The sequence below is a fragment of the Dunckerocampus dactyliophorus genome, chromosome 20, assembly GCF_027744805.1.
Source record: "Dunckerocampus dactyliophorus isolate RoL2022-P2 chromosome 20, RoL_Ddac_1.1, whole genome shotgun sequence".
NCBI lineage: Eukaryota > Metazoa > Chordata > Actinopteri > Syngnathiformes > Syngnathidae > Dunckerocampus > Dunckerocampus dactyliophorus.
The window spans coordinates 756,429-781,956 of record NC_072838.1 but is presented as its reverse complement, the minus strand read 5'-3'; the positions used below and the strand labels follow the sequence as shown (position 1 = coordinate 781,956).

The 25,528-nt window shown below is 43.0% G+C and overlaps 1 protein-coding gene across 34 annotated transcripts in view; it reads left to right on the top strand.

Moving 5' to 3' along the window:
* Positions 1–25,528, top strand: part of macf1a (microtubule actin crosslinking factor 1a) — a 188,640-nt gene that overhangs the window by 61,896 nt on the left and 101,216 nt on the right. For 24 of the 34 annotated variants that reach the window (XR_008567184.1, XR_008567182.1, XR_008567181.1 and 21 more), the window contains exons 1-12: positions 4,870–7,391; positions 10,923–11,089; positions 16,124–16,236; positions 18,952–19,058; positions 19,124–19,243; positions 19,389–19,484; positions 22,367–22,494; positions 22,676–22,769; positions 23,165–23,319; positions 23,385–23,688; positions 23,764–23,892; positions 23,957–24,034. Coding sequence is in view for 25 of the 34 variants with exons in the window: in XM_054763863.1 (XP_054619838.1) it covers positions 6,354–7,391; positions 10,923–11,089; positions 16,124–16,236; positions 18,952–19,058; positions 19,124–19,243; positions 19,389–19,484; positions 22,367–22,494; positions 22,676–22,769; positions 23,165–23,319; positions 23,385–23,688; positions 23,764–23,892; positions 23,957–24,034 (2,529 nt within the window). In the remaining 9 variants the exon portion in view is untranslated. Of the gene's footprint in view, positions 1–649; positions 728–802; positions 896–4,863; positions 7,392–10,922; positions 11,090–16,123; positions 16,237–18,951; positions 19,059–19,123; positions 19,244–19,388; positions 19,485–22,366; positions 22,495–22,675; positions 22,770–23,164; positions 23,320–23,384; positions 23,689–23,763; positions 23,893–23,956; positions 24,035–25,528 lie in introns of those variants that run through there. The other 10 variants (XM_054763861.1, XM_054763872.1, XM_054763871.1 and 7 more) reach the window with 5 other exon arrangements.

Below are 25,528 nucleotides of genomic sequence, written 5' to 3'. Positions count from 1 at the left end.
CTGAAACATACACACATTTGGTTGTATTCGGTGTTAAAAAATATGATATAGCTCTCACGGAAATACATTTAAAAATGTGTGGCTTTCATGCCTCTCTTAGCCAAAAAGGTTCCCGACCCCTGGGTTAAGGTTTCTAGCGTTTTATTCAGGATTCTGCTGAACTGAATTGTATATCCTGATACATGCTGTGGTCCATATCACCCAGCCCCACTGAAGACCAAGCATACGTACCAAACTGTGATTACACCCCCATTTATTCATAATGTCTTCATCATCTTGTTTTGCTGTCATAAATGTGCTACTGAGAGCAGGATGGCACAGTGGGGGTACGTAACACTCCCAGGTTGATGGAAGACACACGCATGTTGACTAATCCTGCGTCTTTTTGTGTCATCTGAAATGTTGTCTTGTCTAACGTGTGTGTGTGTGTGTGTGTGTGTGCGTGTGTGTGTGTTAATAACGAAGAACCCGGCTGATGGTTTGATGTGAAGTTTGTGGTTTTCTTCCTGCACCAGTTTGTAGTTCTCTTGAAGCCTCCTTCCCCAGAGAAGCATCCACAACAATAAAGGATACGCTCACACTGCACTTGACTGCCCCAAAAAGCACCCACTTGTGTGTCCCGCCTGAATGCTTTTGTCTTGCCTTGCAGCCCAGAGAGAAGGGCCGCATGAGATTTCATCGACTGCAAAATGTCCAAATTGCACTGGACTTCCTCAAACAGAGACAGGTACTCCTCGCCTTTGCTTGTTCACACTCTTTTCGCAGCGCACACACCAAAGAGCACCTGCTTGCTGTCTTCCAGGTCAAACTAGTCAACATCAGAAACGATGACATCACTGACGGCAACCCCAAACTCACCCTGGGTCTCATCTGGACCATCATCCTTCACTTCCAGGTGTGTGCTGCCTCTTGTTTGCTTCCCGTAGCCATTCATTGTACAGTAGAAGCCCTTTAGTTCACATCCCCTCGGACTGGCTGACTTGCACATGGACTCAGGACGTAAGACTTGGGGCACCTTCTTCTGTTTGTGATTCTTGTGCATTCATATATTCACAGGACCGCAATGTATTTGTGGCAGTGGTGGGTTGCAGGGCAAATGATGTCATAATCATTGGCCAAAAAAGAAAAAGTCATTTTTGGAAAAAAAATTAAAAAAAAAACCCAAACAAGACGGAGCCACCTGCTCATACATCATAGCTGTGCATTAGAGCGACGTAACCCCTTTAAGCACCAAAGTCGCAAAATTGCGGCAAGCAACATTTCTGAATTTAATAGAGACAAATATGATGCCTCATGTCGTGACTACTTTACACCAGGAGGTGGCAGACATCTGCAACGTCAGTCTGAGTGACATTAGAAGTGGAATGAGTTTGAACCCCGTGTGCTGGCGGCAGCGAGTCCGCTCGCCATGATAGTCCGCACGCAGCACATTTTGGAGCCGATGCTTTCCTTCACCGCGTTCGGGGTGGTGGGAGGGGACGTCCCAGAGGAGAATTTTACCGCTCAAAGCATGCTCTTCTACAGATGAAAGAGTCTCATCTCAGCCTCTTTTTAGTTTGTATTTTGTGTCAAATGTTTCTCCTAAAATGCACTAGGAGAAATGGGTGAGACGTACGGTGTGTGGTGGTCAAAACACCGCTAATGGGGGTGTGGGGTGCATAGAACCACAGAAATAGCGGCAGTCGCAGTAGAATCTGCAGTGGAAAATCCACTACTAATAGTGGAGGAGGCAGCAGTGGGTTTGCTTGGGAGATATCAGCTGTGAAATGAAGGTCGTATGGGCTACATTTCTCATCTTTATTTTGGTCTTTACTTGTACCAGACATGACAGTGCAATGAAGTGAAGAAACAAGGGTGCTCTCATCATTTCTTCCATGACTGGATGTTTGTCTCTGTGTTGGATCGTGCAAGCTGCAGTTGCAACGTATCACCACTAGTCTGCTGCCGCATGACCCCAGACAAGGTGACACGGGTTCCCACAGAAACGGTAGCAGAAAGAAGTCAGCTGCTGTGCAGGGGGGGGACTCGGCGCTGCTGGTGGTCTTATATAGACTTGGAGGCAGTCATGGAAAGTATGAACTCCACTTGGGTGGTGAGCTAATTCTAAAAAGAGGAGAGCCAAGGCTGCTGATGCATATTTGTGATCATAACCGGGCTAAGGACGAGGTCTCTCTCATTTGGTCAAAGGCTGCAAAGTATGTGAAAAGCTATGCTATCTTATGTGAGCGTCTGCTTGTAGTTACTCATTGTAGCCGCGCGGTGTCACCATGTAGCGCCTTATTAACACTTTGGTGTCCAGCAGAGGGTGTAGCGCTTTGACATACTTTGATGTTTACCTCTCCTTTTTCAAGGGGTGTCACAAGACAATGAGTTCACAGGACGAGACGATACATGAGATTGGGTCTACAGGAATGAGACGAGATGAGATTTAAACTTTTAAGAAAAGCACAATGAAAAATCTCTGGCAATATACTAATATCATTTGTACTACGTTACGCTTCTGCCCTTGTGTGTATGCTAGCGGCCCCGCCTCCACCCACCGAGACAAAGGCTGTGTTCACACTGCAAGTCCAGACCTGTATCTGATGTTTTCATGCCCATGTGAACAGCACAATTGCGATATTTTCAAATGCCACTGAGCCCTCATTGGCATGTGGCTAGAAATCCCGTATGCATGCCATGCAGCTGCAGTATGAACGTACGGGTGGCATATAGCCCACCCGTACGCCAAGGAAAGGGGTGTATTGCCATGCCTACCGAGACTTTAAAGGTACTCACTGTAGGCAGTCATGGAAAGGCGTGCTTCATTGTGCAAAACTACTCACCAATGTAGGCGAACGTTTTCTTCTCATCTGAAAACGATTTTAAAAGATGTTAGCGAAGCAGCTCTCGTCAGTACCCCCCCCCCACACGCACCTTGGAAGAGACGTGGCAGCAAGGTGTCTCCAAACTGCCATTGACGAAATCCTTGCCCGCTTTCCTCTTCATTTCCTACATGGAATCATTTGGTTGAGTAACGATTGACTCCCGTTGCATAAAATGCATGCAATTGCCACAACCACGTTAAGGAGTGCATGCTAGCGATGTGCGGATCAGTACTGAAATATCAATTCTTCAATACCATCACGAGAGCACACTGCCGCAATCTTGACTTCCGTAAACGTCAACGACCAAAAAAAAATCATATTTAACCAAAAAATGTGAGTAGGGCATCATACCCTGCAGTGTGAACGTAGCCAAAGAGACGGTATGACTGACAAAAGGGCTCACTCCATCCATGCCGTTGGTCTATGGAACAAATGTGCCAAGGTGCTGAAAGCAATGCCCAGAGTGAAACCTGTTTGGAGGCCACATTCCCATTCTCCTGATAGTTTGTTGTTTTGTTTTCCAAAATGACTTGTAGAAGTAATTCCACTACGTCGTACGTCTAGATGAGCCTTATTTTGGTGTGTCTCGTGGTTCCGTCTGCGTGTGTTTACAGCGCCACACGTAGGTGTGCCTTGTGTGTTACATCCATTTCACCCATTGACCCCTTCCCGTCTGGATGCAACAATTTACGCAGTGTGGACGCTAACTCTTTTCAACCCACCAAATAAAAAATCTTGTTTCTGTGTGGACGGGGCCTTAGTGGGCCTTAGCTGTGTACAAACCACTCAGCATGCATCAGTCCTTGCTAGCAGATAAATGATAGATGACGCTTTGCTCTAGTGGAAAACACACGCTCAGCTCACATTCCAACTGATACGGTCCCGATGCCGGTGCCTCACAATCAGCACATCCAACTGTTGGCAGTTTTCACATATTTCTTTGACACCAATGCCCTTAACTTAACTTGTTTTTGCCTGTTTGCCTTTCAAGTGCTTCACTGCAAGCCAGCTATTTGCTACTCTTCCACTCCCTCACAGTCACAAAGATGCCTTGAGGTACCCAAACATGGTACCGTTTGATTTGACGTCAATCAGAATTTGGTTGGTACCTGTAAAAGTACACAATTTGGTAGTTATGCCTCGCCTCACTGATGGCTGCTGCTGGAATGAAGGCTGCAAAGGAAAGCCTGGGTTATCTTGTGTTTGAGTGGATGCAGAACTCTAATGCTTTGCCTGGTTTGTGATGGATTGCTGCTACTTATGCAGCTTGAGAGTGTTTGTGCTCTCCAACCCACCCAAAACACACACACACACACACTTCCAATCCTCTTAGTGCCAAGCCAGGCTATGATGCAATGGATCACGTGATGAACAAGCAGTGGGATTCACATGAATGCAGGCTGGAGAAGGCCGGCCCCATTTCTCTTAAATATGAAAAGAAAAGCCCATCATCCACAACGCTCATGTGAGACATGAACACTCATGTCTTTCTCTTTTCTGTGCCTTCTAAAAGATATAAAAAGAGGTAAAAAGAGGCAGCTAATGAATGCAGGTAATGGGACACACCTATCCCGCCTATGAAAACAGGTCCAAAAAGCTCCAAGGAGGTTTAGTGGTTTTCTATCCATGCTGTGAGCGTGTAGTAACAGGTACATTCATGATAACATGTCACAAGACATGTGTTCATGTCTCACATCAGGATTGTGGATGATGGGCAAAATGATAAAAAAGTGCACTTTTCCTTGAAAAGAAGCTAGCATGAATGTTTACTTGCATCCATGCTCCCTTGGCAGCCCACAGATAAAAACGTTGAGCCACAAGGTGAAGGTAGTCATGCAAATGTTCATTCAATGTAGCGTTTAGCTCCTAAATGTGCTTTGGTTGGCTAACAGTCAAATGAGAGAGTGAGAGAGCAAAGGAAGCCGTAACAAGGAAGTGGAAAAGACGAGAGCCGAGGGAGGGAGGGAGGTAGGAGGGTTAGTTTGTGTGAGAGGGAGAGAGAGAGAGGGAGAAAGGAGAGACGACGAGGGTAGCTGCCGCAGCCGAGAGATAAAAAGCTTTCCTCTGCCGGCGTCTGCCAACAAGCTTGCGATGAAGCTAGCTAGCCAGGCGAGGGGCGTCATGTCACGTTCTTTCACTGGAGCTCCAGGCTGGCGTTCATCAGCAGGCCTCAGGCTAGAAATGGTGGAGCAGCAGGCTGCCACAAACATACACTGGTTGTTTTTACCAATCGCATCGACCGGACTCGCTTGTCTTTAGGCGGAGACGCCCTGTGATCCGCGTCTCCATGCCCTTACCTCCGCCTGCTGTACCAGGTGAAGGTCCAGACTTCCAGGCAGTGGATGCTGAATCCTTCTGACGTTGTTCACCAGAAGCGGATCAGAATGATGGCAGCCGACTGGTTAGCTAGATAGACTCCACAGTCCAGCTTGGTCCTCCTAATGAGATGCAGTGAGGAGCTATTAAGAGACACAATGTCCCCAGGGAGCAAGGACAGAGCACATAAGCCCCCATCTCCTGCAAATTGTGGATTTTGTCTGGCTGTTGTGCCGTCGCACTGCACCACCTGATGAAGACAGACCTGGCTCGCTGACAGCACACGGAAGCTTTCTGCTAGAATTTGACGTGGTTGACATCCATCTTGGCCGGAGAGCCGACGTGCGTCACTAAGCTGTCTCTCAGCAGCTTCCGTGGAGGAGCAAACACCTTCCATCCTTCTTTGGGCACCAGCAATCACCCCACGCGCTTCTTTGGAAAAGCAATGAACCACAGAGATCTCTGACAGCCTTACGGCCCGCAGCTCACACTGCAGGAGGAGGAGGAGGAGGAGGAGCTGACTCCCAAACAAGTCGTGAGAGGATTGGCCGAGTCTGGCTGCAATCTGTGTTACCATTGGCTGTGTGACTCCCCTTAGCAACCAACTGGGACACCGTGCTGCCTCGGCACCGTGGGAATCCGAGCCAGAGCGGTTCTCGACCGCATCGCCTGTCATACTACTTCCACCCGAGCTGTCCTCGCCAGCCATGGCGTGGGCACGCGTCCTACGTCACTGCGGTCTTTAACTCCGCAACATGTGCTTTCATGAGCGAGGATGCCCAACTGCAGACAGGATACAAACAGATGCTCTGGATTGAGATGGACTTCACTTGACTTGTGGAGGCTGCCAGGTCCTGATGACACGTGCGCTCACCACCACACACAAGTCATTTGATGAATCACATGCCGTCTGGACATGAATGCTACCATAAGGCTTCCGAAGTAGAGCAAGTAAAGCATTCAGCACCTTGCAGAGGGAGGCAGGGTGGGGAGGAAGCACCATTGCAACTCAGTCAGTGATTGGCTGAGGGGAAAGGTTCTCACCCACTTTCTCTAGGGATGGCTCACAGCATCACTCCTCTTTGAAAAATGGGCTTCCATCCCTAATTTGTCCTACGTTTTGCTGGTGAATCTAATGGATTAGTCGACAGGTTTCCTGCCAATAGCGTGATGGGGAACTCCATAGGTTGCATCAGACCTCTGCGAGAGGGGGAACCCAGTGGAAGTCCACCACTGTCACACAAGAGGCGGCTACACTTCAGACGTAGGCAAAAACGCAAAAAGATGAGTAAAGATGGCCGTCCTGAGCAACGACATGAGCCTGATGATGACACAAAGCCTGCAGCTGTAGAAACTTTACACTCTGATGTCTGCGGTGGTGGAAGCTCTCATCTGATGGTGCCAAAGCTGGAGTACCGCAGGACTCTTTCCCCAAATTCTGAAGCCCAGCATACCCCCAAACTCAGTCCGGCCTGGAGAGGAATTCTTTGTCTTCCAGGAGAAGAAGACACCGTCAGTGGCACTGTTGACGTCTCCAGCATCCCGAGCCAAACCGCCACCACCAGCCCGGTTTACACGGCACAGGCGCTGGGCAGCACCACTCCAGGGGCAGGGAGGGTCTATCTGGTTCGGGAGAAAGTCTACGGCGTCCTGCAGAAAGCCAGCATACTTGAAGAAGATAAAAAAGACGACAAGAGGACAGGGACGGCATGGGGCAAAAGTATGGGAAGACGAAAAGAAGAGTTTTTTGAGGCGACACCTTCTGTAGGAGAGCACAAAGGTGTGGTCCACATCAGGGAGGTGGACGGTAAGCTCTGCGTGGTGAGAACGGTCTACCCAAGTGACTTTGGTACTCCAGCGTGGAGGGGTGACTGTGACCGTGAGGTGGAGGTCCATCAAGAACCGCCCGCTCCTTTTCCAGTCACAGAAAACATTCTCAAAGTTCAGCTATCTGAGGATGAAAGGGACACCTTCAGGAACCAAACCTGGGTTCCTGAAGTTCTTGGCTTGGACATGCCGGACCGTGCGCCCGAGAGGTCCTCCCTCTTAGAGTCGTCGGGCTACGCCAGCGACCTCCTGCTGACCTCCCCAGAAACAGCCGTCACCACTCCCAAATGGGCGGACTGGGGGGCACTCACCAGTAGCTCATCTGAGAGGTTGGACACCACAGTGGAGAATCCTCAGGCTTCTGGTCCACACCTGGCACAGGTTTGTGCTTGTTTGACCAAAACTACGCTAATGAGTCTTCCCAGGAGCATTTCAGTGGTAAACTACGATACCACCAGAAACCTTGGACACTATCATGGTCTCATAGTTGGTCCCATAGTTAGCCTCATGGAGCTACATTAATGGAGTGTACATTAGCATTAGCTGAGCAGTGACAGCACATTAGCATTAGTGATGAGTCCATGTCTCCCTTAGAACGTATTTGTTCTATCACAGGGTGACATTGTGCTACTATGTCATAAATAAGTTATCAGCTCTTAAAAGACTTTGCTCGTCTTCCTGTCACTGTCCCACCAGTCTAATCATGGCAGCGCAGACCTCCTCGGCTTACCCGATGCTTTTTGTCAGGAAAAACTCTTTCCAATACACTTTGTTTCATACAATGCTGTTAGGATACTTTTTTCCCCAGACTGCAGTATTCATGCAGTAAAGATGTTGAAGGCTGCTGACTCATTCAAAGAAAACATGCTGGATTTTTATTGAAGTACACTAAATACTGTAGTAGCACACAACCAGTATGATTAGATGTAGCTCGCGTGCATGCTAAGACAGTTACACACACAGATTCACGTGGCTGAACGCCACACAGAGCGTCGACAACACAAAAGAATCCTGATGTGTCGGAATAAGAGACGTGTGATGTGTTTGTTTTTCCCCGAACTGATAACTTTCTGCTTCTCGTGACCAATATGGTACCCATAACTGATAAGTTTTTTATGTTTGCTTTTTTTATTTAGATGTAAACGTACTTTGTGCACACCTGGAGGTAAGAAGGACCGGAACTGATGAGGATTTGTTGATTAGTCCTAATGAAATATGATAACATGACTACTAGCACATCACTACTACCAGGAGAACCACAGTATACAGACCCTTTCCAAAAAATTTGAATGTCATGGAAGAGTTGTTTAATTTCCATAATTCCATTCAAAAAGTTAAACTTTCATAGATTATAGATTCAGAGCCCACAATTTAAACGATTTCAAGTGTTTGTTTGTTTATTTTTACATAATTTGGGCTTCCAGCTCATTAAACCCACAAAAACAGGAATTCAAAAAATTTGAATACTGTGAAGAAATCAGCCCAAATTTTGCAGGGCATGAATGTTTTAAACTGTCACACACTAATCATCTACTAAACTCAAATCACCTGCACAGGCTTCCCCAGGTGTCATTAAATTGCTTCAGTTTGGTTCAATTGTCTCAGTTGGGTTCAATATGGGGAAGACTGCAGACATGACAACTGGCCAGAAGACCATCATTGATACCCTCCATAGGATGGGTAAGCCACAAAAGCTCATAGCTAAGGAGGCTGGTTGTTCACAGAGTGCTGTGTCCAAGCATATCAATGGAAAGTCTAGAGGAAGGGAAAATGTGGCAGGAGAAGATGCACCAGCAAAAGAGATGACCGTGGGCTTCAGCGGATTATCAAACAGGGAAGATTCAAGAATCTGGCAGAGATCCAGAAAGAGTGGAATGAGGCGGGAGTCACAGCTTCAAAAACCACCACATTCAGACGCATCCGGGAGATGGGCTACAACTGTCGGGTTCCTCGGGTCAAGCCACTTGTGAACCTGAGCCAACGTAGGAAGCGTCTCCACTGGGCCAAGGAGAAGAAGGACTGGACTGTTGGCCAGTGGTCCAAGGTCCTCTTTTCTCATGAAAGTAAAGTGTGCCTTTCATTTGGGAATCAAGGTCTAAGGGTTTGGAGGAAGACGGGTGAGGAACAGAACCCAAGCTGCCTGAGGTCCAGTGTGAAATATCCACAGTCCGTCATGATTTGGGGTGCAATGTCCGGTGCAGGTGTTGGTAAACTCTGCTTTCTTAAATCCAAGGTCACCGCAACAGTCTACCAGAATGTTTTAGAGGACTTCATGATTCCTTCTGCTGAGGATCTGTATGGAGATGCAGATTTCATCTTCCAGCAGGACCTGGCCCCTGCCCATACCGCCAGAAGCACCAAAACCTGGTTTGATGCCCATGCCATCACAGTGCTTGACTGGCCAGCCAACTCACCGGACCTAAACCCCATTGAGAATCTATGGGGTATTCTCAAGAGGAAAATGAGGGGCACCAGACCCAACAACAAAGAAGAGCTGACAGCAAGCATCAAGGAAATCTGGGCTTCCATAACTCCCAGGCAATGCCACAGGCTGATTGCTTCAATGCCACGTGGCATCGAGGCAGTGATTAAGGCAAAGGGATTCCCAACCAAGTATTGAAGATTGACATATCGTTTTGAAAGTACCATATTTTGATTGATTTGATGTGATCCTAATTTATTTTTTTTTCCTGCAAAAACTGAGAAGTAAATGGTGATTTCTTCACAGTATTCAAATTTTTTGAATTCCTGTTTTCGTGGGTTTTATGAGCTGGAAGCCCAAATTACATAAAAATAAACAAATATTTGAAATTGTTTAAATTGTGGGCCCTGAATCTATAATCTATGAAAGTTTAACTTTTTGAATAGAATTATGGAAATTAAACAACTTTTCCATGATATTCTAATTTTTTGGAAAGGGTCTGTAGAGGGGGAGGAGACACCTGCTGTGGCCCAGGAAGGTGCACTGTATTTGGGCACACGCTCCGAGCAGCTGGTGTGATGCCACGGAGGTCTGTGGCAAAGCTTTTGCACTTTTCACACGCTACAGCGCTTGTGTTTCCGGTGGCTGCTAAAGTTTTTTGTGTGCTCCGTGGGTTTTTTCCCCTCATCGTGGACCATTTGGTACAACTAGCGCGTGAAATGTCTTCCCCAGAAGTCTTTGTTTACAAGTGAACTCGGGGGAAGTTACGACAGGCCGTTAACGTCACAGGCAGGAGGAGGAATAACGGAGCGCTTGATTTCCCCACCCGCACAGTACTGGATAATCTGGCCTCATTGGAGGTTTTTTTCATGGTCTGGTATCTGACCTATTTTTAATCTTATCAGATCTGTATGATGCCATAAGTCCTCCATATCGGCTGATACTTATTGTGCACCCTCATGGGAGTATTCCATGTGAGGTGCAGCTCCACACAGCTGGTGATGGGGTATCCAAGTGTGTTGCCGTAGCAACACCAATGCGTCCTTGAACGTCTCCTGGCTGTATCTGTTATAACAGCAAACCACAGTAACTGTTTGATGTAGTTGATTTTGGGGTGTTTACGTTGTAAAGGGGTCCCATATAGCGTATAGGGTTGCAGCTGCTGAACGTCAAATGACACTTTTAAGCAGTCTTGACTGTAGAAGGAAGGATTAGCCTCATGCAAATCCTGCAATCACATCAACGCTGCAGCATGAAAAATAAATGCAAAAGTGATCAGGCTTTGTGGATCCTAACTTTTTCTGAAAATCCTTTCATCCATTTTGCTGTACCTCATCTCCCCTCAAAAGACATGTTTATTCCAAAAAATACCACTCTTGAATGTCTTTGCATTTTGAGCTGGTTCTCACCACTAGTTGGCAGCTTTCAGCTCATTTCCTTCTGTAGTCCTTAACTCCAAGTGTCCACCTTTTTCAAAATCTCCGACCCAGATTTCGGAGATCTACGTGTGCGGCGAGTCGGGCGACCTCACCGCCAAGGAGAAGCTGCTGCTATGGAGCCAGCAGGCCACAGAAGGCTACCCGGGCCTCCGCTGCATCAACTTCACCTCGTCGTGGAGTGACGGACGCATGTTTAACGCCCTGCTGCACAGATACAGGTTTGGATTGATTGCATTGACTAAATCCTTTTCACCCTGGGCCACATTACCCTCAGTCAACTCATGATAGTCATCATAATAATAAAGCAATCAAATACAGAAAATATCCCCTCAATGAATAAAGACAGACAATCAATCAGTGAGCAAAAAACACGACCGGACCTTCGTGGTGAAGAGAGAGCTGAGCCGGAAGGCAAAGCCCTCAGTTTACCCCCCCATCTATGTTCCCACCCTCACCTATGGTCATGAGCTTTGGGTCGTGACCGAAAGAAGGAGATGGCGGATACGAGCGGCTGAAATGAGTTTCCTCCGTAGGGTGGCTGGACTCCCCCTAAGAGATGGGGGGAGGAGCTCGCTCATCTGGGAGGGGCTCAGAGTAGAGCCGCTGCTCCTTCACATGGAGAGGAGCCAGTTGAGGTGGTTCGGGCATCTAGTCTGGATGCCTCCCTGGGGAGGTGTTCCGGGCATGCCCGGCTGGGAGAAGGCCCCGGGACAGACCTAGGACACGCTGGAGGGATTATGTCTCACAGCTGGCCTGGGAACACCTTGGTGTCCTCCAGGGGGGACTGGAAGAGGTGGTTGGAGACCAGGAAGTCTGGACTTCACGACTGAGACTGCTGACCCCGTGACCCGGACCCAGATAAGAGGTGGAAGATAGATGGATAAAATGTTAAATAAAGATTTGGTAATCATTTTCATCAACAAATTTAAACTTGAAGCAAGGCGAGGAAGCAACTATTGTATAATAGCACATGTAGTATTAGATATTGTATAATAGCACATGTAGTATTAGATATTGTATAATAGCACATGTAGTATTAGATATTGTATAATAGCACATGTAGTATTAGATATTGTGTAATAGCACATGTATTATTAGATATTGTATAATAGCACATGTAGTATTAGATATTGTGTAATAGCACATGTATTATTAGATATTGTGTAATAGCACATGTAGTATTACATATTGTGTAATAGCACATGTAGTATTAGATATTGTGTAATAGCACATGTATTATTAGATATTGTATAATAGCACATGTAGTATTACATATTGTGTAATAGCACATGTAGTATTAGATATTGTATAATAGCACATGTATTATTAGATATTGTGTAATAGCACATGTAGTATTAGATATTGTGTAATAGCACATGTAGTATTACATATTGTATAATAGCACATGTAGTATTACATATTGTGTAATAGCACATGTAGTATTAGATATTGTATAATAGCACATGTATTATTAGATATTGTATTATAGCACATGTAGTATTACATATTGTATAATAGCACATGTAGTATTACATATTGTGTCATAGCACATGTATTATTACATATTGTATAATAGCACATGTATTATTAGATATTGTGTAATAGCACATGTAGTATTACATATTGTATAATAGCACATGTAGTATTAGATATTGTGTAATAGCACATGTAGTATTACATATTGTATAATAGCACATGTAGTATTAGATATTGTGTCATAGCACATGTAGTATTAGATATTGTATAATAGCACATGTATTATTAGATATTGTATTATAGCACATGTAGTATTACATATTGTGTAATAGCACATGTAGTAATAGATATTGTATAATAGCACATGTATTATTAGATATTGTGTAATAGCACATGTATTATTACATATTGTGTAATAGCACATGTAGTATTACATATTGTGTAATAGCACATGTAGTATTACATATTGTGTAATAGCACATGTATTATTACATATTGTATAATAGCACATGTAGTATTACATATTGTATAATAGCACATGTAGTATTAGATATTGTGTAATAGCACATGTATTATTAGATATTGTATAATAGCACATGTAGTATTAGATATTGTGTAATAGCACATGTATTATTAGATATTGTGTAATAGCACATGTAGTATTACATATTGTGTAATAGCACATGTAGTATTAGATATTGTGTAATAGCACATGTATTATTAGATATTGTATAATAGCACATGTAGTATTACATATTGTGTAATAGCACATGTAGTATTAGATATTGTATAATAGCACATGTATTATTAGATATTGTGTAATAGCACATGTAGTATTAGATATTGTGTAATAGCACATGTAGTATTACATATTGTGTAATAGCACATGTAGTATTAGATATTGTATAATAGCACATGTAGTATTAGATATTGTATTATAGCACATGTAGTATTACATATTGTATAATAGCACATGTAGTATTACATATTGTGTCATAGCACATGTATTATTACATATTGTATAATAGCACATGTATTATTAGATATTGTGTAATAGCACATGTAGTATTACATATTGTATAATAGCACATGTAGTATTAGATATTGTGTAATAGCACATGTAGTATTACATATTGTATAATAGCACATGTAGTATTAGATATTGTGTCATAGCACATGTAGTATTAGATATTGTATAATAGCACATGTATTATTAGATATTGTATTATAGCACATGTAGTATTAGATATTGTATAATAGCACATGTAGTAATAGATATTGTATAATAGCACATGTATTATTAGATATTGTGTAATAGCACATGTATTATTAGATATTGTATAATAGCACATGTAGTATTAGATATTGTGTAATAGCACATGTATTATTAGATATTGTGTAATAGCACATGTATTATTAGATATTGTATAATAGCACATGTAGTATTAGATATTGTGTAATAGCACATGTATTATTAGATATTGTGTAATAGCACATGTATTATTAGATATTGTATAATAGCACATGTAGTATTACATATTGTGTAATAGCACATGTATTACATATTGTGTCATAGCACATGTAGTATTAGATATTGTATAATAGCACATGTAGTATTAGATATTGTATAATAGCACATGTAGTATTACATATTGTGTAATAGCACATGTAGTAATAGATATTGTGTAATAGCACATGTATTATTAGATATTGTGTAATAGCACATGTATTATTAGATATTGTGTAATAGCACATGTAGTATTACATATTGTGTAATAGCACATGTATTATTAGATATTGTGTAATAGCACATGTAGTATTACATATTGTGTCATAGCACATGTAGTATTAGATATTGTATAATAGCACATGTAGTATTACATATTGTGTAATAGCACATGTAGTAATAGATATTGTGTAATAGCACATGTATTATTAGATATTGTATAATAGCACATGTAGTATTAGATATTGTGTAATAGCACATGTATTATTAGATATTGTGTAATAGCACATGTAGTATTAGATATTGTATAATAGCACATGTAGTATTAGATATTGTGTAATAGCACATGTAGTATTACATATTGTATAATAGCGCATGTAGTATTAGATATTGTATTATAGCACATGTAGTATTACATATTGTATAATAGCGCATGTAGTATTAGATATTGTGTAATAGCGCATGTAGTATTAGATATTGTATTATAGCGCATGTAGTATTACATATTGTGTAATAGCGCATGTAGTATTAGATATTGTATAATAGCACATGTAGTATTAGATATTGTATAATAGCACATGTAGTATTAGATATTGTGTAATAGCACATGTAGTATTACATATTGTGTAATAGCACATGTAGTATTAGATATTGTATAATAGCACATGTAGTATTACATATTGTGTAATAGCACATGTAGTATTACATATTGTGTAATAGCACATGTAGTATTAGATATTGTATAATAGCACATGTAGTATTACATATTGTGTAATAGCACATGTAGTATTACATATTGTGTAATAGCACATGTAGTATTAGATATTGTGTAATAGCACATGTAGTATTACATATTGTGTAATAGCACATGTAGTATTAGATATTGTATTATAGCACATGTAGTATTAGATATTGTATTATAGCACATGTAGTATTACATATTGTGTAATAGCACATGTAGTAATAGATATTGTATAATAGCACATGTATTATTAGATATTGTATAATAGCACATGTAGTATTAGATATTGTGTAATAGCACATGTATTATTAGATATTGTGTAATAGCACATGTATTACATATTGTATAATAGCACATGTAGTATTAGATATTGTATAATAGCACATGTAGTATTAGATATTGTATAATAGCACATGTAGTATTACATATTGTATAATAGCACATGTAGTATTACATATTGTATAATAGCACATGTAGTATTACATATTGTATAATAGCACATGTAGTATTACATATTGTGTCATAGCACATGTAGTATTAGATATTGTATAATAGCACATGTAGTATTACATATTGTATAATAGCACATGTAGTATTACATATTGTGTAATAGCACATGTCCATCCATCCATCCATCCATTTTCTATACCGCTTCTTCCTCATTAGGGTCGCGGGGGCATGCTGGAGCCTATCCCAGCTGACTTCGGGCGACAGGCGGGGTACACCCTGGACTGGTCGCCAGCCAATCGCAGGGCACATATAGACAAACAACCATTCACACAGTCATACCTATGGACAATTTAGAGTCACCAATTAACCTAACATGCATGTTTTTGGAATGTGGGAGGAAGCCGGAGAAAACCCACGCGCACACGGGGAGAACATGCAAACTCCACACAGAAATGCCCAGGGGAGAATCGAACCCAGGTCTTCCCGATCTCCAAGCTGTTACTGTGTTGGCCAACGTGCTAGCACATGTAGTATTACATATTGTGTCATAGCACATGTAGTATTACATATTGTGTAATAGCACATGTAGCATTACATATTGTATATCACAGTTAGAATGTAAATGTGCTTTGACCACACCAAAAATAGTGGCAGTAAATAAAACAAATACATTTAGCAAGAAACACTGTCTTTTAACTTCATATAATGTATTAAAAATATATTTAGAAATATAATACTTAAATAATCACATAAAATGACATGGCGGGCTGAATCTGGCCCCCAGACCTTGAGTTTGACACCTGTGCAGTAGGGCATTAAAGGCCCCCCCATCCCCCACAACGTGTGTGTGTTTTCCAGACCCGACCTGATCAACATGGAGGCAGTGTCGCAGCAGAGCAACCGTGACAACCTGGAGCAGGCCTTTGAGATTGCAGAGTCGCTCGGGGTGACCAGACTGTTGGACGCTGAGGGTGAGATACGTTCATCTGCACCAAGGGGACGGACACTTGGAGAGTTACCTTCCGCTTTATTTACATGCTCTAGTTAGAGCTGTGGTTGCCCTCAGGTCACTAAAGTAACTAAAGTAACTCATGTACAATCACCTCATTCACTCACTGACACCAAAAGTCAAGTATGTCGTCGTGTACCACGAGTCTATCTTCCTTTTTAAACGGGCTTCCACAACAAACCAAACAGCTCCAATCGCATGCAGTACATACGTTCTGTCAAAACTGACATTTAGAGAGAAAGAAAGAAACAAGTTTTTGTATTTTCTTTATGTAATATGGAATAAATACATATGTAACGATGTAAAAAAGTAAATAAATAAAATGGATTATTATTCTTTTTAAGAAAAATAAAATCCTAAAATGAAATAATTTATAGCTGTCAATTTTCTTTATTGCTTGTCCTCAGTCAAAATAAAATAATAAAAGCAAGTTTTCCAAAGTATATGCATGTTTATTTATTTGATTAATAAAGAAGAAAGATAAAAAACAAGTCAGCTTCACCCCAGTCCAGCTCCACAACACCCCAAGAGACAGAAAACCACACAAAACAACCAAAAAGTGAAGACACAAACAAAAACATTTCTAATAATGACAGTAACAACCACAACAATAACAATGATAACAATAACAATAACAATAACTCCAGCTCCACTTACATGAGGAAGAAAATGTACATTTAAGGCTATTTAATAGTTCAAATAAATAATAATAAGAAATCAAAAGTGTCCTTTTGACATGCATTATTTGCAGGCTTTTGCCCAAATGTGGCCCCTGGGCCTGTGAGTTAGGAGCCAAACAGGACTGTCAAGACATCCATCCATCCATTTTCTACACACGTGAGCTGGGGTCTATCCCACTGGTGTTGGCTACATCCTGGCCTGGTCACCTGTGGACTATTTCAGGTCTCCAATAAGCCTGTTTCCCACAGAACTGCAATCTATCTGTGGCATTAGACGGATGGATGGGTGTTAATTTGCGTCATGACATGATCCCGTGGGGAGGAGGCCCTGCTCACAAAGGTGGCCAATAAGGGTTAGAATAATGGCTAAATAGTTACAATTGGTTGTAGACCCGGCTGAGAGAAGTGAATTTTTGGTAGGATTCAATATTGGTATGTTTATTAATAGAAGACATTTACAACACAAATAGAACTCCCCTGGGGACAGGAAGTGATGTCAGAGGTTCTGAGTTGAGATTTAGCTTGTCCAACAGTAGCATGTGTTGTTAGGATTATGATTATTATGCTATTATTAATTGAAATGCTTGGAATTGTGTGATTTAGGCATTTTTATTTGACTAACATGTCGTATTCAACCACACTCAACAGCTGTCATGAAGTCAGTCATTATTTTGTGAAAAAAAGGCAGTATAGTGAGGGTGGATGGATGACTGTGCATCTGTGTTGGGGGGATTTGCTGCTGGACTACCCAGCATACCTTGTGGACAATGTGTAAAACCAGTTAGCATGTAGGCATTAGTTGCTGTTTGCATAAGCATGTAGTAGTAGTAGTAGTAGTAGTAGTAGTAGTAGTAGTAGTAGTAGTAGTAGTAGTAGTAGCAGCAGTAGCAGCAGCAGCAGCAGCAGCTTGGCTTTTGTTATGTGTTGGCTGACTCGTGTTGTTGTGTGGTCAGGTAGACGTGTGGTCAGGAAGATAGATGTTGTGTGGTAGGTAGGTAGACGTTGTGTGGTCAGGTAGGTAGATGTTGTGTGGTCAGGTAGGTAGACGTTGTGTGGTCAGGTATGTAGATGTTGTGTGGTCAGGTAGGTAGACGTTGTGTGGTCAGGTAGGTAGATGTTGTGTGGTCAGGTAGGTAGATGTTGTGTGGTCAGGTAGGTAGACGTTGTGTGGTCAGGTAGGTAGATGTTGTGTGGTCAGGTAGGTAGATGTTGTGTGGTCAGGTAGGTAGATGTTGTGTGGTCAGGTAGATAGATGTTGTGTGGTCAGGTAGGTAGATGTTGTGTGGTCAGGTAGGTAGACGTTGTGTGGTCAGGTAGGTAGATGTTGTGTGGTCAGGTAGATAGATGTTGTGTGGTCAGGTAGGTAGATGTTGTGTGGTCAGGTAGGTAGACGTTGTGTGGTCAGGTAGATAGATGTTGTGTGGTCAGGTAGGTAGATGTTGTGTGGTCAGGTAGGTAGACGTTGTGTGGTCAGGTAGGTAGATGTTGTGTGGTCAGGTAGGTAGATGTTGTGTGGTCAGGTAGGTAGACGTTGTGTGGTCAGGTAGGTAGATGTTGTGTGGTCAGGTAGGTAGACGTTGTGTGGTCAGGTAGATAGATGTTGTGTGGTCAGGTAGGTAGACGTTGTGTGGTCAGGTAGGTAGATGTTGTGTGGTCAGGTAGGTAGATGTTGTGTGGTCAGGTAGATAGATGTTGTGTGGTCAGGTAGATAGATGTTGTGTGGTCAGGTAGGTAGATGTTGTGTGGTCAGGTAGGTAGATGTTGTGTGGTCAGGTAGGTAGATGTTGTGTGGTCAGGTAGGTAGATGTTGTGTGGTCAGGTAGGTAGATGTTGTGTGGTCAGGTAGGTAGACGTTGTGTGGTCAGGTAGGTAGACGTTGCTGACTGTCTACTGCTGTTTCGTCCCATGATGCTGTCTTCATGAGCGGGGTGCTCACAGGCCAAATCTAACATGTAACGTGTTAACATGTCTTTATTTTTCTTCTTCTCTTCTGTTAGACGTGGATGTTGCGTCTCCGGACGAGAAGTCGGTCATCACCTACGTCTCGTCCATCTATGATGCCTTCCCCAAAATCCCAGAGGGAGGAGAGGGCATCGCTGCACAAGTAGGTCATTATTGCAGCAATGACAGGTAGACGTCTATCATCCATTCATGTCTAATTCTTGACAGGATGTGGACCAGCGCTGGTCGGAGTATCAGTCCAGCTTCTCCTCGCTGCTCCAGTGGAGTCGTCAGCAAACAGCCCTCATGGCTAACAAGAACTTCCCCCAAAATCCTGTGGAGCTCAAGGTGAAGCTCTCACACGTCTTGCTGCTTTTTCACCATTTAAAGAAACCCAGCAATTTCAAAATAAAGGCATCCTTAGGGAGGATAGATGAAAGTGTGACTGGAAGGAAAGTGAAGATAACATGTCTCCTCCCTCCTCCGCCTTCAGGCACTTTACAACCAGTACGTCCATTTCAAGGACATGGAGATCCCCGCCAAGGAGGTGGAGAAAGGTCACGTGGAACACCTCTACAAACTTCTGGAGGTAAACTTCCTCCTTCTTTCTCCTGCACTCATTTACTCACAACGCAATGTGTGTGTGTATTTATATATATATATATATATATATATATATATATATATACACACACACACACACACACACACACACACACACACACACACACACACACACTGTATGTGTGTATGTATGTGTGTATACAGACCCTTTCCACTGTCATGGAAGAGTTGTTTAATTTCCATAATTCCATTCAAAAAGTTTAACTTTCATAGATGATAGATTCAGAGCCCACAATTTAAACGATTTCAAGTATTTATTTGTTTATTTTTACATAATTTGGGCTTCCAGCTCATTAAACCCACGAAAACAGGAATTCAAAAAATTAGAATACTGTGAAGAAATCAGCCCAAATTTTGCAGGGCATGAATGTTTTAAACTGAGTGTCACACACGAATCATCTACTAAACTCAAATCACCTGCACAGGCTTCCCCAGGTGTCATTAAATTGCTTCAGTTTGGTTCAATTGTCTCAGTTGGGTTCAATATGGGGAAGACTGCAGACATGACAACTGGCCAGAAGACCATCATTGATACCCTCCATAGGATGGGTAAGCCACAAAAGTTCATAGCTAAGGAGGCTGGTTGTTCACAGAGTGCTGTGTCCAAGCATATCAATGGAAAGTCTAGAGGAAGGGCAAAATGTGGCAGGAGAAGATGCACCAGCAAAAGAGATGACCGTGGGCTTCAGCGGATTATCAAACAGGGAAGATTCAAGAATCTGGCAGAGATGCAGAAAGAGTGGAATGAGGCGGGAGTCACAGCTTCAAAAACCACCACATTCAGACGCATCCGGGAGATGGGCTACAACTGTCGGGTTCCTCGGGTCAAGCCACTTGTGAACCTGAGCCAACGTAGGAAGCGTCTCCACTGGGCCAAGGAGAAGAAGGAGTGGACTGTTGGCCAGTGGTCCAAGGTCCTCTTTTCCCATGAAAGTAAAGTGTGCCTTTCATTTGGGAATCAAGGTCTAAGGGTTTGGAGAAAGACGGGTGAGGAACAGAACCCAAGCTGCCTGAGGTCCAGTGTGAAATATCCACAGTCCGTCATGATTTGTGGTGCAATGTCCGGTGCAGGTGTTGGTAAACTCTGCTTTCTTAAATCCAAGGTCACCGCAGCAGTCTACCAGAATGTTTTAGAGGATCTGTATGGAGATGCAGATTTCATCTTCCAGCAGGACCTGGCCCCTGCCCATACCGCCAGAAGCACCAAAACCTGGTTTGATGCCCATGCCATCACAGTGCTTGACTGGCCAGCCAACTCACCGGACCTAAACCCCATTGAGAATCTATGGGGTATTCTCAAGAGGAACATGAGGGGCACCAGACCCAACAACAAAGAAGAGCTGACAGCAAGCATCAAGGAAATCTGGGCTTCCATAACTCCCAGGCAATGCCACAGGCTGATTGCTTCAATGCCACGTGGCATCGAGGCAGTGATTAAGGCAAAGGGATTCCCAACCAAGTATTGAAGATTGACATATCGTTTTGAAAGTACCATATTTTGATTGATTTGATGTGATCCTAATTTCTTTCTTTTTTTCCTGCAAAAACTGAGAAGTAAATGTTGATTTCTTCACAGCATTCTATTTTTTGAATTCCTGTTTTCGTGGGTTTTATGAGCTGGAAGCCCAAATTACATAAAAATAAACAAATAAACACTTGAAATCGTTTAAATTGTGGGCCCTGAATCTATAATCTATGAAAGTTTAACTTTTTGAATGGAATTATGGAAATTAAACAACTTTTCCATGACATTCTAATTTTTTGGAAAGGGTCTGTATGTGTGTATATATGTGTGTATGTTTGTGTGTACTGTATGTATGTATATACAGTATGTCACAAAAGTGAGTACACCCCTCACATTTCTGCAAATATTTTATGATATCTTTTCATGGGACACCACTGAAGAAATGAAACTTTGCTACAATGTAAAGTAGTCAGTGTACAGCTTGTATAACAGTGTAAATTTACTGTCCCCTCAAAATAACTCAATACACAGACCTTAATGTCTAAACTGCAGGCAACAAAAGTGAATACACCCCAAGTGAAAATGTCCAAATTGGGCCCAATTAGCCATTTTCTTTCCCCAGTGTCATGTGACCCATTAGTGTTACAAGGTCTCAGGTGTGAATGGGGAGCAGGTGTGTTAAATTTGGTTTTATCACTCTCACACTCTCTCATACTGGTCACTGGAAGTTTAACATGGCACCTCATGGCAAAGAACTCTCTGAGGATCTGAAAAAAAGAATTGTTGCGCTACACGAAGATGGCTTAGGCTATAAGAAGATTGCCAACACTCTGAAACTGAGCAGCAGCACGGTGGCCAAGACCATACAGCGGTTTAACATCACAGGTTCCACTCAGAACAGGCCTCGCCATGGTCGACCAAAGAAGTTGAGTGCACGTGCCCAGTGCTACTTTACATTGTAGCAAAGTTTCATTTCTTCAGTGGTGTCCCATGAAAAGATATAATAAAATATTTGCAGAAATGTGAAGGGTGTACTCACTTTTGTGACAAACTGTATATGTGTATGTATGTATATATATATGCATATATATGTGTATGTATATATATATGCATATATATGTTTATGTATATATATATATATATATATATATATATATGCATATATATATATATATATATATATATATATATATATATATATATGCATATATATATATATATATATATATATATGCATATATATATATATATATATATATATATATATATATATATATATATATATATATATATATATATATATATATATATGTATGTATATGTATGTATATGTATATGTATGTGTGTATACTGTATTTGTGTATATGTGTGTGTGTCCCTAGGTGTGGGTAGAGTTTGGACGTATAAAGCTTCCTCAGGGACTCCATCCCAACCACCTGGACCAGGAGTGGGGAAAACTCATCCTGGAGATGTTGGAGAGGGAGAAGGCTCTCAGGCCTGCTGTGGACAGGTACACACACACACACACACACACACACACACACACACACACACACACATATAGTCTTCCACACTAAAATGTAGGTGTACCTGAAGAATCAATTTGTCCAAAATGTGTTGTTAAGAAGCTCGCTGTGTGTGTGTTGTGTGTGTTTGTGTGTGCGTGTGTCCATGTGTGTGTGTGTGTTCAGGTTAGAGCTGCTCCTCCAGAGAGCAAATAAGTTCCAGAAGCTTGCCGTGGACTTTGAGGAGAAACTGACCTTGGCTAAGAACATACTCCAAGCTGTAAGTGCTGCCACTTTGAGCTGGGGGTGTAACGGTCCATGAATGGGATATTTTGATTCGATACAGAAGCGTACTGCTTTCCCGCATGGGACGCATTAAAAGTGAGGGATGGGAAGTGCACGTTGGGCACAGGAGTGGAGATCCAGACATGCAGAGCACCTTCACCAGCAAGCCTGGGGTTGTGTGCCTAAAAGCGGATGAAAAGAGTACAGCCCAGCCTGGCTAGCGATCCTGCCAAGAGAAGCCAGAGCTTGAAAACAAGTCTTTTGTTGAAGCAGTCGTTTGTTTCCATCCTGTATGTAGCGAACTGTGATTATGGCGTAGCGGTGCATCCTTAGTTCCAACTGGTGGAATGTCCTCAAGGTAAATAAATGAAACAAATGCTGACTGTGCAGGACATGTCCCGGGCGGAGAGCGGTGAGATAGTGCAGTGTGAGAGCGAGCTGGCCTGCTACCTGCAGGACTTTGAGTCTCTCATGGGACAGATCCAGCAGGAGCTCAAAGTCCTCCGTGAGGAGAAATACTACCAAGTGGACCAGCTTGCCTTCAGGTGGGTCCACAGAGATGAGTGGGGGTAATGGTGACATGTGATGAAATGTATTTGGTCTTTTCCAGAGCATCCTGCCTTCAAGAGGAGATGGTCTCGCTCAGGCTTCAGTGCTCCAGCGTCTATAGGAAAGGTCACTTCTCGCAGTCCCTGGGGAACACGGCCACAGAGCTGCTCGGCCAGCGGGCCGCGGGCCCCGGGTTCTCGCTGGGACAGACGCTGCTCGGGGCGGCCGGCGCCACGGGGGCCGTCGGGGTGACGCTCTTGCGGCGTCCCGTGTCCCGCTCCCAGCTGGTGGCCATGTCGTCATCGGAGGACGAGGGCAGCTTGAGGTTCGTCTACGAGCTGCTCGGATGGGTGGAGGAGACGCAGGTTAGAGCATCAGACTTCTCAAAGTGGCCCTGAAGAAGAATTTGGAGCCCTTGGTTGAACCTGTGTGTGCTTTAGGAGCCCTTGGAGGGGGCGGAGTGGGGAGCAGACCTTCCTTCGGTGGAGAACAACCTACAGGAGCACAACAGTGTGCACGCTGCAGTGGAGGAGCTGATGAGCGGCCTGCAGGAGGCACGCAGCTATGAGGTACGCAACGCTCACCTAGCAACACAGAAAGATGACTGTGCTCACTTGAACGCTCCTCTTGCAGGATCACGTGTCACCCAACTTTAGGAGCAGCTACTGTGATACCCTGGACAAGCTGGAGCATCAGTACTGCAAGCTACGAGTCAGCAGACATTCATCCAGTCACCCCATTCATCCACTCACCTCAAGCATTCATCCACTCACCTCAAGCATTCATCCACTCATCTCATTGATTCGTTTATCCACTTACCTCATTCATCCATTCATTCACTCACCTCAAGCGTTCATCCACTCACCTCATTCATCCGTTTATCCACTCACCTCAAGCGTTCATCCACTCATCTCATTCATCCGTTTATCCACTCACCTAAAATGTTCATCCACTCACCTCATTGATCCACTCACCTAAAATGTTCATCCACTCACTTCATTCATCTATTCATCCACTCACCTAAAATGTTCATCCACTCACCTCATTCATCCATTCATCCACTCACCTCATTCATCCATTCATCCACTCACCTCAAGTGTTCATCCACTCATCTCATTCATCCGTTTATCCACTCACCTCATTCATCTATTCATCCACTCACCGCAAGCGTTCATCCACTCATCTCATTTATCCATTTATCCACTCACCTCAAGCATTCATCCACTCATCTCATTAATTCGTTTATCCACTTACCTCAATCATCCGTTTATCCACTCACCTCAAGCGTTCATCCACTCATCTCATTCATCCGTTTATCCACTCACCTAAAATGTTCATCCACTCACCTCATTCATCCATTCATCCACTCACCTAAAATGTTCGTCCACTCACTTCATTCATCTATTCATCCACTCACCTAAAATGTTCATCCACTCACCTCATTCATCCATTCATCCACTCAGCTAAAATGTTCATCCACTCACCTCATTCATCCATTCATTCACTCACCTCAAGCATTCATCCACTCACCTCATTCATCCGTTTATCCACTCACCTCAAGCGTTCATCCACTCATCTCATTCATCCGTTTATCCACTCACCTAAAATGTTCATCCACTCACCTCATTCATCCATTCATCCACTCACCTAAAATGTTCATCCACTCACTTCTTTCATCTATTCATCCACTCACCTAAAATGTTCATCCACTCACCTCATTCATTCGTTTATCCACTTACCTTATTCATCCATTCATTCACTCACCTCAAGCATTCATCCACTCACCTCATTCATCCGTTTATCCACTCACCTCAAGCGTTCATCCACTCATCTCATTCATCCGTTTATCCACTCACCTAAAATGTTCATCCACTCACCTCATTCATCCATTCATCCACTCACCTAAAATGTTCGTCCACTCACTTCATTCATCTCATTCATCCACTCACCTAAAATGTTCATCCACTCACCTCATTCATCCATTCATCCACTCAGCTAAAATGTTCATCCACTCACCCCATTCATCCACTCAACTCATTCATCCACTCACCGCAAGCGTTCATCCACTCATCTCATTTATCCATTTATCCACTCACCTCATTCATCCATTCATCCACTCACCTCAAGCGTTCATCCACTCACCTCATTCATCCACTCACCTCAAGCGTTCATCCACTCACCTCATTCATCCATTCATCCACTCAA